The following is a 12012-nucleotide window of genomic DNA, read 5'->3' as shown; positions in this document are numbered from 1 at the left end:
TCTTTTTGCAGAGAGTGAGTGTAGCGAAGTGGGAGGGGCCCTGCCAAACCTGTCCTGCTGTGCTGCGTTGGCTCAGGCCCTCCTCCTCCTCCTCCTCCTCCCATGTCATTTGGACGCCAAGTCTTGTTTTTCTTAAGCTTTTAAGCACTTCGAAGACGCTCCCCACGATTTTCCGCTTCCCCCTTACGTCTCTCTCTCTCTCTCTCTCTCTCTCTCTCTCTCTCTCTCTCTCTCTCTCTCTCTCTCTCTCTCTCTCTCTCTCTCTCTCTCTCCTGGATGTGTGTGTGTGTGTGTGTGTGTGTGTGTGTGTGTGTGTGTGTGTGTGTGTGTGTGCTTCTTGCTTTCTTTTGGTGTAGAGTTGTAGCACTAAAAGAGGGAGGAAACCTAAACAAAAACAAATCATTAACACTTTTTGGAGGCGTTGGTTGGCAGTGAGGAGTGAGTGATGGGGTTATGTGTGTGTGTGTGTGTAGGGGGAGGGGGGAGGTGGATGACTACGAGGAACATGGGAGTGGAAGGAAGTGGGAGTGGATGAGTAATGTCGGTACCTGTAAGTAGGAGTAAGAGGAATGTTAATTAGTATCGGAATAGAGAGAGGGAGTGTGGGTGTAGGTCATGACGATAAGAATGGTGGAGATGTTTGCGGGAGTGCGGTAAGGGAGTGTGGGAAAGTGGTATTACGTTGACATTGTTTGGCAGTAAGGGAGAGGAGGGCCTGGTGCGGGTGTGGGTGCCAGGAGCCATGCGGGCCAAGGGGTGGTCTGTGTTGGTGTAAGAGGCCACAGTAATGGTCTTTGTGGCACCATCAAGCCCGGGGACCGTTGCTCGTCAGGTAGCCGTGGTGAGGGGAAAGAACAATGGCAGTAGAAGGAGGAGGAGGGGTAGTATCAACAACAATAATGATAACCGTAATAATGATGATAATGATAATGACATTAATAAGAAAATAAGGGAAACTGCTATGAAGAGGAAGATGGAGGAAGAGAATACATTGAGCAAGTTCACAGTGATAAATAGAATAATAATGGAACTTGAATTATTTAAATACATACGAATGCTACGACCTTTGTGTGTGTGTGTGTGTGTGTGTGTGTGTGTGTGTGTGTGTGTGTGTGTGTGTGTGTGTGTGTTTTGGTCGGATACGTGTCTCGGCCAAAGGAAAGACCAAGACAGTGGCGTAAGAAAGCCAGACATTCCCTTTGTTTTCACAAATGTCAGGTCGCTTCCGTCGCCGCCGTCACATCGATGTCCGCTCAACTTGGAAAAGGATGAGGTCAGGGCGGCGCGGGAAACGTTTGGATGTGAAGAAAAGGATGATGAAGCGGACGGTGACAACGTGTGAGAGTAAGCAAAGTAGGACAGAAAACAGCAGGCTAAGTACTGGAAAGAGGAAATAAAATGGACACTGGAAAGAAAACAGCAGAGAACCATAATTTAATTCCCATTCATTTAGCGGATGGAGAGACGATATGAATAAATGCGAGGAAAGAATGGAAACAATACGATGAATAATGAAATAATACAGGAAATTTCGTTATTGTAGTAGTGATGAAATGGAAGGGAATGAAATGTCTCTTCAATGTTGAAAGCAGAAGGCGAGGGAAGAGCTGAAACGTGATGACATCCAGTAACATGTTGGTTGATCTAATGAAAATATTAATTATGGTGATGGAAAGATTGAAGACAAAGGAAGGTGTTCACAGAAACTCGATGGAATGCAAATATTAACTCATAAGATTTGAGGTACTTTAAGGAATGGTCTCAATGGATGATGATGTAATAGAACATTAAAGCCATCAGTTAACATATGGTGTAATTATAAGATTAGGAAATAACATTACGAAGTCATTAAAATAGAATTTGATGATTGCTTTATTTTTATACAGATCATATCTACATGAAAAAAGAAGACAGAAAATACAAATAAAGACGCAATTTATAAAAAAAAAAATAATGGTTATGCAAGACAGTAAATTTAATAATGCAGTCCACAGTTAACTCAAGTTGTCTTTCTTAAGTCCATTTATTCTGCTCATTCAATGTTAAATTGTGTTTGGTTACCTCCGTTAAGTTGACGAGCCGCCGAATACTTCATCGCGGGCGTTACACGTATATGTTTTATGAATAAAGGTTCATATTAGGGGTCGCCTTTCCCCCGCTCCTCCGTGGTGTAGCCAAGGTAGGCCTCAACTTCACCTTTACCTTTCCCGCGCGGGTAGTGATGCACCGCGCAAGTTAGAATGCTTTAACTGCCAGGTAACTTGATGAAGCGTGGAAGGCAGGGAAGAAGGAAGGACGTAACTGAAGCACCGTCTGAAAGGAGCGAGCGTTCAAGGTGAGAGAGAGAGAGAGAGAGAGAGAGAGAGAGAGAAAGGGGGGGCGGTATGCAGACAGACTGAATATAGTATTCATGTCACAAATATGAATGTACCAGTGCGTAAAATATTTTTTCTCTCTCTCTCTCTCTCTCTCTCTCTCTCTCTCTCTCTCTCTCTCTCTCTCTCTCTCATACACACTTTCATTAACCTGCCTTTCTAACGCCCACCTTCGCTCCCTCTCTCCCTTTCCCTCATGCTCACGGGGCTTCAACCTTCCACCTGCCCGCCACTTGCCTGCTCTGCTCTCTGAATTTGACCTTTGGCTGGGGACCGATTCACTTGGAGTTCTCATTTCCCTGTAAATCGCCGGATCACTCGATAAGGGCTGCTCGGGGCCGTGTATATTCAGGGGAGTTGAAATTAGACGCCCGCCGAGACCACTGGCTTACCTGGCCGAGGACGAGGATTACGAGGGGAGGCGGAGTGGAGCGAGGGTCTGAAAAGGAGGAAGGGACTGCACGAGGATTTGTAACACCATATATATAACTGCGAGGGGAATGGGAATACAAGAAGGATGAGGAACAGGGAAGAGGATGGGAATTCTGGCATCGGAAAAGAGAAGGAAAAATATTACATGACCATGGACAAGAAAACCATTTAGGACAAGGAGTAAAATGGTAAAAGGAGCTACTATTCGAGGTGATGTAATTGTGAAGGGAATAGAAATACAAGAAGGATGATAAGTAGAAAAGAGGATCAGAATTCTAGTGAGGAAAAAGACATTACAAGACCATGAACGAGAAAACCATTTAGGATGAGGCTGAAAGGCAAAAAAGACCAAGGAAAAGGAGCTACAGCATGAAGTATCGTGGAGGGAAGAACCTGTAGAGGAAGACTGGTATAGAATGGGTGGAAATGGCTCTAACTACGGCCCAGTGGAGTTCGTTGGTAGGCTGTGAAGTGGGGAGAGAGTGAGTTCATGTGGCGGCGTAGAGCAGGACTTGTATAGAATGGGTGGAAATGGCTCTAACAACGGCCCAGTGGAGTTCGTTGGTAGGTTGTGGAGTGGGGAGAGAGTGAGTTCATGTGGTGGCCGGGGGACAGGTGCGGGGGGCGGTGAAGCGTGCAGTAACGGAGGAGGAGGAGGAGGAGGAGCGGCGCTGGCTGGCCACTCGGTCGCCTGGTCTGTCCACGTCCAGCACTCTCGACGCCTCGCATGTGGGGTCCTCCTTTCTCTCTTCTCGTTTTCCTCCTCCTGCTCCTCCTCTTCATCACCGAGACCTGTTCTTAGCCATGAAAATCAGGTGATCTGGCATGCTATACTCTCTTTGTGTGTGTGTGTGTGTGTGTGTGTGTGTGTGTGCTGGAAACTCGTGTAGGTGGCGTGCGGTGGTGGTGATGTGTGTCGTTCAGCACAGACAGGAGGGAGGGGATAGGTGTTGGGGAGGACAGAGGGAGGGAGGGAGGGGGAAGGACAAAGGGAGGGAGGCAAATGGGGAGGAGGGGATGGGTAGAGAGGAGGACAAAGGGAGGGAGGCAGGCACGGGTCATTGGCAGCCGAGAACTCCCTTTGCTGGGTCTTGCCCGGTGCGACGTGTTCCTTGTTGTGGAAACTGACATTGTTGTTGTTGGTGCTGGTATTATTTTCATTATTATATATTAGGTATACTAGTAGTAGTAGTAGTAGTAGTAGTAGTAGCTTTTCAATAAAACTCAATGAAAACTATAACTGATTAAATGATAGCGGCCATCTTCAAAATCAGTATTCTAAATCAAGACACCTCTCCACCCGAAGTTGACCTCTCTTTTGGCGACTCTTTACTTTCATCTTTCGTAGGACCAGCGATTAGCTGATTTTTTTTTCTACACCTTTTTGTTGCCCTTGAGCTGCTTCCTTTGTTGTAAAAAAAATATGGTGGGTAATAATAGTATTCACTGGATTATGCGGTTTGCCTCGCCGCTGAAGGATCTATGTATAGGATCTTTTGTGGGGAGGTGGATTGCTCAGTCTTGGCGGAGGTTTTCAATATCCGACGCTCTTTTGTTTTTTGTTTGTTTGTTTACCTTGTAACTTTAATTTTCTTTATTAGTATTATATTTTAGTATTTTTCATATATCCTGCGCACCTTCCATCTTACAACTCCGTTTATTCTTCTATTCACTTTTTGACTGCTCCTGTTTAGCTTCTCTTTCCTTCCTCTGTTTACCTTTCGGCGTTCCAGCTTACCTTCTTGAGTGTCACCCGTTTTCACATTCCTTTACTTTCCGTTTTGCTTTTATTCGTTATTTTCTTATGTCCATGCCTTTCTCTCTCTCTCTCTCTCTCTCTCTCTCTCTCTCTCTCTCTCTCTCTCTCTCTCTCTCTCTCTCTCTCTCTCTCTCTCTCTCTCTCTCTCTCTCTCTCTCTCTCTCTCTCTCTCTCCTTCCTTTCTTGTTATTTAACTCGTCATCACGAAACCAGGGCACACACACACACACACACACACACAGATTCATAGGTAACGCCGCGCGAAACACATCTACTCCTGGTAATACTTTTCTACAGTATACAACCTCTCCCTACCTCCAAACTCTCTTCTCCCCACACAGACGCTCCATCCGGCCTCTTCCTCGCTTTTCCCTTCATTCCTTGCAAACCTTTTCCTCTTTCTTCTCCCTTTCCCCCCTCTTCTTCTCATCTCCAACCCCTCTACTCAAAAATCTTGCAAACGGTTCGTGAGGGTAATTCCCGCCAGAGAACTGAGTCGCAAAACTGGAAGTCTGTTCAACACTGCTTCATTATCCCTCAAACTCTTTTTCTGACTCCCTCCCCTGCGTCACACACTCCCGCCGCAGCCCAGCGTAGCGCCTCGTGGGCTCAGTTGCTTTATGAAATGGAGATGACCGTCGCGTCCTGTATAATATGACAAATTGTCGCACCCACTCGTCTCCTGACACGCCGACGCTTCCAAATTCTCCCTCATTCTCCATTCAACTCTCCCGAACTCTCCTCGTATGTCTCAGTTGTGTTCCCTGACTCTTCTAGACTATCCTTGACTACGTTGCTCTCGCTTACTTATTATTTCTTTCCCCGACTTCCTCAGCCTGCCAGCTCTGTCTCAGCACACTTCAGACACTCCTATTTTCCCTGATTCTCCGTTGCTCTCCCTGGCCCTCTGCGGCTATTTCACGTCCTTATTTTACCCCATCGACTCATATGCGCCACTCTGCCATCTGTAACTTACTCCATCAACCGATTTCCATAACTCTCCCGGACATGATGCTGCCTGCTTATTTTCCTTTACTCCTGCTAACTTCTCTACCGTTTACAGCCTCTCATGGGCTATTATCAACAATCCCGAAATTGACCTCTCTTTCGGCCACCTCTTTTGATTTTTTTTTTGTAGGAGCAGCGAGTAGCGGGCTTTCTTTTATTAGTGTTTCCTTTTTTTGTGCCCTTGAGCTGTCTCCTCTGTTGTAAAAAAAATAACAATAAATCTTTCCCTCATTCTCCTTGACATTTCCTGACTTTCTTCTCCCTCCCAGACTCGTATTTTCCTCGACTCTTCCTAACCCTCCCTGATCCTCCTGTACCTCTTGCAACAGTCTCCGATTCGATTCCTACTTCACCTCAGTTCTCTTCAGTTTTCGCAGCCTCCCCACCACGGCTCTCTCCCACGCCAGCCTCACCGCCACCCCTCCCTCGCCAACCGCTCTTTGACATTTGATACCTCGTCTGCTGCCTCGTGGGATCAGAGTGTATGGATGAGGCTTCATGCTCCTGGAAACCTTATTAATTGAAAGTGATACACCGGGGCTTATCCTTTACAAATTTCTTATAGTAGTGGATAATTTTCCTTTGCCTTTCCCTCTTTCTGATCTCCACTGCTTTCCTTTTCCATCTAGTTTTCTCTTTACTCCTTTCCGTATGAAGCTTTGGCTCATCTCCCTGCTTTTCCCTCTCTTCTTCTCCCTTCCTCTTATTCTGTATCTCAATTTCCTCTTCCTTTCCCTCTCCCTTCAAAGTAATGCATCAGTTACGTCTGCTTTCAACCCCTTTTCCTTCCTTTCCTGTATATTTCGTTCTCTTCCTCCATCTCCATTACTCTCGTCTATGTATTTATGATTCTGTTGGTTCGTTTCACTCGTTCTTGAGGTACCTGGATGGGTGAATGGCACCGGTTCTATTAGATTCTTGAGCAGGAAGAAGGTAGTCAAACCGGTTCTTTTTTCCGCGTTGTATGATCGCATTATTATTATTTACTCTTGGTGTTCGTCTCTTCTCGCTACCAGTTGCATTTTTTTTACTGTCTTGCTTGCGACGCTGTGTTGTGACATCAGTCTGGCGCCGTCAAGTCTCCATGTCTCAATCTTCTCGGAATGTCATTGGTTAAGTTTGGGCCATTCTCTCTCTCTCTCTCTCTCTCTCTCTCTCTCTCTCTCTCTCTCTCTCTCTCTCTCTCTCTCTCTCTCTCTCTCACACACACACACACACACACACCTGCGACGCGGTAAGCAGTGTTTCTTGTTCACGGCGTTAGTCATCCCAGCGGCTTAGTGCATCGATCGCTTGCCCTCAAGAAACTCACGCGATACAAATTTGGCTGTTTTTCGCCTGTTTGCTATACCCCGCCGTATATAAATAGTTACTGGGTGGCAAGATAGAAAACAAGTTGTATTTTTCGGGAATGTTTAGAAAATGCAGCATGATACCAGGTCCCGCGCACGAAAGGGTTTTATATATATATTTTTTTTCATCTATTGTTCACTAAAAATGAAACCAACGAGGCAGGTAAATTTTCCTTTCAGTAAAATTTTTGCAAAGAATCACACGATGGAAAAACATTTCTTGTGATTATCAAGTGTAAATTTTTAAATATAATAGAAAGGCCATTTTGCTTTTATTTATTCAGCGTCGCACTCCTAATGTCCTGTTTGTTCTTCTTCATCCTTCCTTTATTCTTGTGTAAGTATCTGTGTTTTCCCCTCTCGGATTTTCCTAATTCCGTCTTATCTTAAATATTTCCTCCTTGATTGTTCCTTGATTATCATACTTCCTTCCTTCCCTATGATCGAAAAGTAATTCCTTATCGGATCCATTTCTATCTCGTATCTGCATTTTTCCCCTCAGTCTCGTCCGCCAGACTCCTTTGTTGTTCTCGCCTTCTCATCACCTAATTTGGCTCATTCCTCCGGCCATGAGAGGGAGAGAAAGAGCCTAGACGTTTCCCCTCCCTCTTCTAACTGCCTCCCCCACATCTCCCTCCCGCCAACCCCTCTCCTCTCCTCCTTCAGCAGATCCAACAACCCCATCATAACCTCGTGCAAAAACCGTCCCCTCGCCCTACTCCCCCTTTCCTTCTCCCCATCCATGTCACTCAGCATCTCCCGCCCATCAGCCATCTTCATATCTGCCAAGCCCTCACCTCTGTCTCCTCCACACACGCACCTCTCCTACGCCTCCCCATCCCTGCCTCCAAACTCCCTCTCTCCCCACATACGCGCTCCATCCAGCCTCTTCCTCTTTTTCTCCTTCACTCCTTGTAAGCCTCTTTCCTTTTCGTCTCCTTTTTCCCCATGTTCCTCTCATCTTCAAAGCCTCCATTCCTTATCCTTAGATCTATTCCCCTCTGTCACCACACTCCCCAGTCTCATACCCCAATCCTCCCCCCTCTCCCTTGCTTCAAAGACCCCCACCTCCCCCTTCTGCAGCCCCCTCCTTACCCCTTCCTCATCCCCCTTATACCCCAGTCCTACCCTCTTCCCCTTGCTCCAGACTCCCACCTCCCCCTTCTCCAGCCCCCTCTTTACCTCAGTCCTACCCCCCTTACCCCTGCCCCAAAGACCCCCACCTCCCACGTCTGCAGCTCCCTCCTCTGCCCTTCCCCGTCCTCTGGTCATCGCGGGCACCAGCCAGCGGGTCGCCACTCTCCTCCGCCTTAGAACCGGATTGTGACGATGGCGGCTTCAGGTGAACATCAGGTGAACAGCTCTCGCCACACCCACGGAGAGAGAGAAAACTAAATGGATGTGGGCATGTCTGTGTGTACGCGCTCTCCCAAAGTGCCCTTAGGTACGTCGAGAGGCGGAGGAGCGGTCACTAAGAAGACTCCTGGAAGCCTCTTGAGAAAGCCGAGTCTTCCGCGAATCACATTTCACCACATAAAAAAAAAATATAAAAAAAAAACGGCACGGGGAGGGACGCCGAGCAGTACTTAGTGGAGTGCCGCGCGGCTTGCTCTCTGGCCTGTCACATCTACTCCCTTCGTTGTCAGTCTTTGCCGAATCACTAACGCCCCCACTCGCCTGGCGGTCTGCAATATATATTTTCTTGCATTCTTTAGGTGAGAAGAAAGTCATGAGAGTCGACAGACAGCCTGGATTTATAGTTACGGTATCTCTTAACACATTTTCCTCCTCCTCCTCCTCCTCCTCCTCCTGTAATCGCTTAAGTCATTCTCTTCCCGCCCCTTGAAACACCTGCGTAAATCTGCCGCCTGGAGGACCAGATTGTGGACGGATATCTTGAGCTAGTCCACGTGCATGCTCTCTCTCTCTCTCTCTCTCTCTCTCTCTCTCTCTCTCTCTCTCTCTCTCTCTCTCTCTCTCTCTCTCTCTCTCTCTCTCTCTCTCTCTCTCTCTCTCTCATTCCTTAGTTAAATATGGTTCGGTGTAACAAAATCTTGAAGTTCTATTATTGATTTTTTGGGGGGGACCTTATCATAAATTGTACAATTTTACGTGTATTGTTTTCAGATGGATACATGTTTTTCCGTTTTTTATCATTTTAGTGTGTGTGTGTGTGTGTGTGTGTGTGTGTGTGTGTGTGTGTGTGTTTGGAAGGTATCCATTTCGAGGCATGATGTAATGTATTTACTTCTGGGGACAGAAATGATTGATTCAAGTACGTAATCAATCTTGTAGTAATACGACAGGTTCTCTCTCTCTCTCTCTCTCTCTCTCTCTCTCTCTCTCTCTCTCTCTCTCTCTCTCTCTCTCTCTCTTTCAAACCTACCGGACTCAAACCATCGTCCACTTACACCCACATCCTCCTCCGCCTCCTCCTCCTCCTCCTCCTCCTCCGCCCCGCCCCTCCCCCACACAGTCCCTATTACCGGTTCACATACCTTAGAGGCGTATTTCCTCTTTGGCTCCATCTCCCATGCACTCACCTGTTACCAATCACCTATCACTTGTTACTGCATGATAGATTTACATGTAACCCTCGCAGCCTCTTTAAACTGTCGGGGGAGTGGGGAGGGATTGTTCCTCGCTGTCGGTTGGTTGGCTGGGTGTTCCCGCTTGCCTGGCGTCATCACCACCACCACCACCACCGCCACTCCTCCACCCTTCCACCAGACTAGCGGAGCCCCACGTCCCAGGGCGGCAGGGCCAGGCCAGCCATTTCTATTCAGACTCAGTAGCGCTGCGACGCCCGGGCAGGAAGGTTGGGTGCGCAAGGGTTCTTACCTCTGCAGCTACCCGCCGCCCGCACCTGTCGTGTTTACCTTTGTTGCTGGCAAGTGTGGCTGTCAGAGGAACCAAAAGTTAATAGAAGTGACAGAATGACAGAACGTGCGGATAGTGAAATGTGGAGTGCGTTATTCCGTTGTGGTATGTGTGGTGCGGTGAAAACAGTGAAAATAAAAGTACATTGAGAGAAATGTGAGAGGAAAAGTTTTGGTGGTAATAACAGTGTGCAGAACTATTTGAAAGTGACCTCGACGTCTTCCTGGAATAACGCATCGCAGGAGAAACTCAAGTCGCCAGTGAATAGTTAGTCGTTCGTTGTATGAAAATCAATAACCAATGAAACCTTTCTCCCATTGAGTCCTTCGAGTTAGTGAAACGCACAATAAAAAAAGCTTCCTTGTGCGGTTGGTTAAGCAAGTGTGTCGTAAGGTACCTGAGCGGTGGGTCGCTGACAACATGTCCCTCCCTTCTAAGAGCCCCCGAAGGTCAGAGGAACAGTGAGGTGCAGTGCCGAGCGAGCTGCGACGAGGAGGAGGAGTTGGTGGATCGAGGGGGTGAACAAGGGAGAGTGAAATAGGAAATGATTAAAGGTTTTTATGCCGCCGCCGGGGTAAAAGTTGAGCAGAAGGGAGAGACGAGTCACCCCTCTTGTCCCCTACTCAGCTCTTCCTCCTCCTCCGCAAAGCCTCGCTCTTATCGTATTGTTGTTTGTCATCAGTATTTGCTGGTGAAAGTCAAGGGAAAGATTATGTAGGAAAAGGGAGAAGTATGTTTTAGTATTAATTACCAACTAGGCTCGATAATAGTTTGAGTTACAAAAAGTTGCGGATGAACGCGAGAAGGAATGGAACAAGATGATGGGGAGGACACAAAATCAGTTAGGTAAAAGAAGGAGGAACTCGTTGTGTCAATCTGAACTTTAGATTAGGACCTGTAATAGTTTTGTGGATGGACGTGAGGAGTGGGAACAAGATGGTGGGGAAGAGAGAGAAGAAACCAAACAGTTACAAGAGGGAGGAACTCTTGTATCTCTGAACTATCGAGAAGAGGTGGCAATAGTTTACAGAGGTTATCAAGTTATGCCGGAAAAAGAAGACGAAACCGGATGGAACGAGTAAAAGCGAAAATAAAAAAAATGTATATGCATGGGGCAAGAAACAAGTATGAACAGTTTATTTTATTACTTTTGAATAGTCTGAGAACGAGAATAGTCTGCGTGTTACAGAATCATGTGGGAGGACGGAGACGAGAAAAAATGAGAGGATGAGTCGTAGAAGTGAGTGAGGGCGAGACGAGGCGAGACATGGGCGGAACAATTGAAGCCTCGAAGGTGTGGTCGTGGAGGTGCCTCGAGGCCTGACCTTCATCTCCTGACCGTCGTGATTGTCCGGGAACTCGACATCTTTCATTCTCCCAAACTACACACACACAATCATTTCCACCCCTCTCTTTAGACGGGAAGTTTCGAAGCGTCCTCGCTCTTCACTTTGGTTTGTTAGCTGTGTTGCAAGAGAGGGGGAGGGGAGTATGTGTCTATTTCAAGAAGTGTTTGCCTAATTTTGTTGTAGGAAAGTGTGTGTCTGGGTAAGAGAGAGAGAGAGAGAGAGAGAGAGAGAGAGAGAGAGAGAGAGAGAGAGAGAGAGAGAGAGAACTATTCAGCATGCACGACGACAATTCAAGACCCGGACATAAAGTAATCTCTTGACGGATGTTTGGTGTGTGTGTGTGTGTGTGTGTGTGTGTGTGTAACTCGAGCTTGTAATGAGACGCTGTGTGGAGGAGGACTTCCCTTCTCGTTCTAGTTCTGGTGGTGGAGTAAGTGGTGGTAGGAGCAATAAAAGGGTTGCTGGTGGAGGTGGAAGAGTCGGTGTTGGAGACGGTAGTGTGATGCTTCAAGTGGTGGTGGTGGTGGTGGTGGAGGGGATGGAATGGTAGTGTGGTGGTGGAAGAGTTACTGGTAGTGAAGATAATGATAATGGTGGTAGTAATGATGATGAAGTGGTGGTAGTGGAGGTGGTGGTGGTGCAAGTGGTGGAGGAGATGAGGGCCTCCATCTGCCTCGAGGCCAATGTGGAAGGGGGTCATGCTGATTTGTTTGTTTGTTTTACGTAAAGTTTTCCCAATCTCTCTCTCTCTCTCTCTCTCTCTCTCTCTCTCTCTCTCTCTCTCTCTCTCTCTCTCTCTCTCTCTCTCTCTCTCTCTCTCTCTCATTAGCCATCAAGCATCATAATCACGTTCACTA

General features: G+C 47.1%; 1 protein-coding gene across 6 annotated transcripts in view; it reads left to right on the top strand.

Annotated features, from left to right (window-relative positions):
- Window positions 1-12012, top strand: part of LOC127009053 (rho guanine nucleotide exchange factor 10-like) — a 169310-nt gene that overhangs the window by 122852 nt on the left and 34446 nt on the right. The window contains exon 1 of one of the 6 annotated variants that reach the window (XM_050881747.1): window positions 9486-9816. The exons of 2 other annotated variants lie outside the window; for them this stretch is intronic. In XM_050881747.1, coding sequence (XP_050737704.1) covers window positions 9501-9816 — 316 coding nt within the window. In that variant the 5' untranslated portion in view covers window positions 9486-9500. Of the gene's footprint in view, window positions 1-9485; window positions 9845-9887; window positions 9912-12012 lie in introns of those variants that run through there. 3 more of the 6 variants (XM_050881745.1, XM_050881742.1, XM_050881744.1) reach the window with 3 other exon arrangements.

The sequence above is a fragment of the Eriocheir sinensis genome, chromosome 39 (assembly GCF_024679095.1).
Source record: "Eriocheir sinensis breed Jianghai 21 chromosome 39, ASM2467909v1, whole genome shotgun sequence".
Lineage (NCBI taxonomy): Eukaryota > Metazoa > Arthropoda > Malacostraca > Decapoda > Varunidae > Eriocheir > Eriocheir sinensis.
This window is presented reverse-complemented; position numbering and strand designations above follow the sequence as displayed.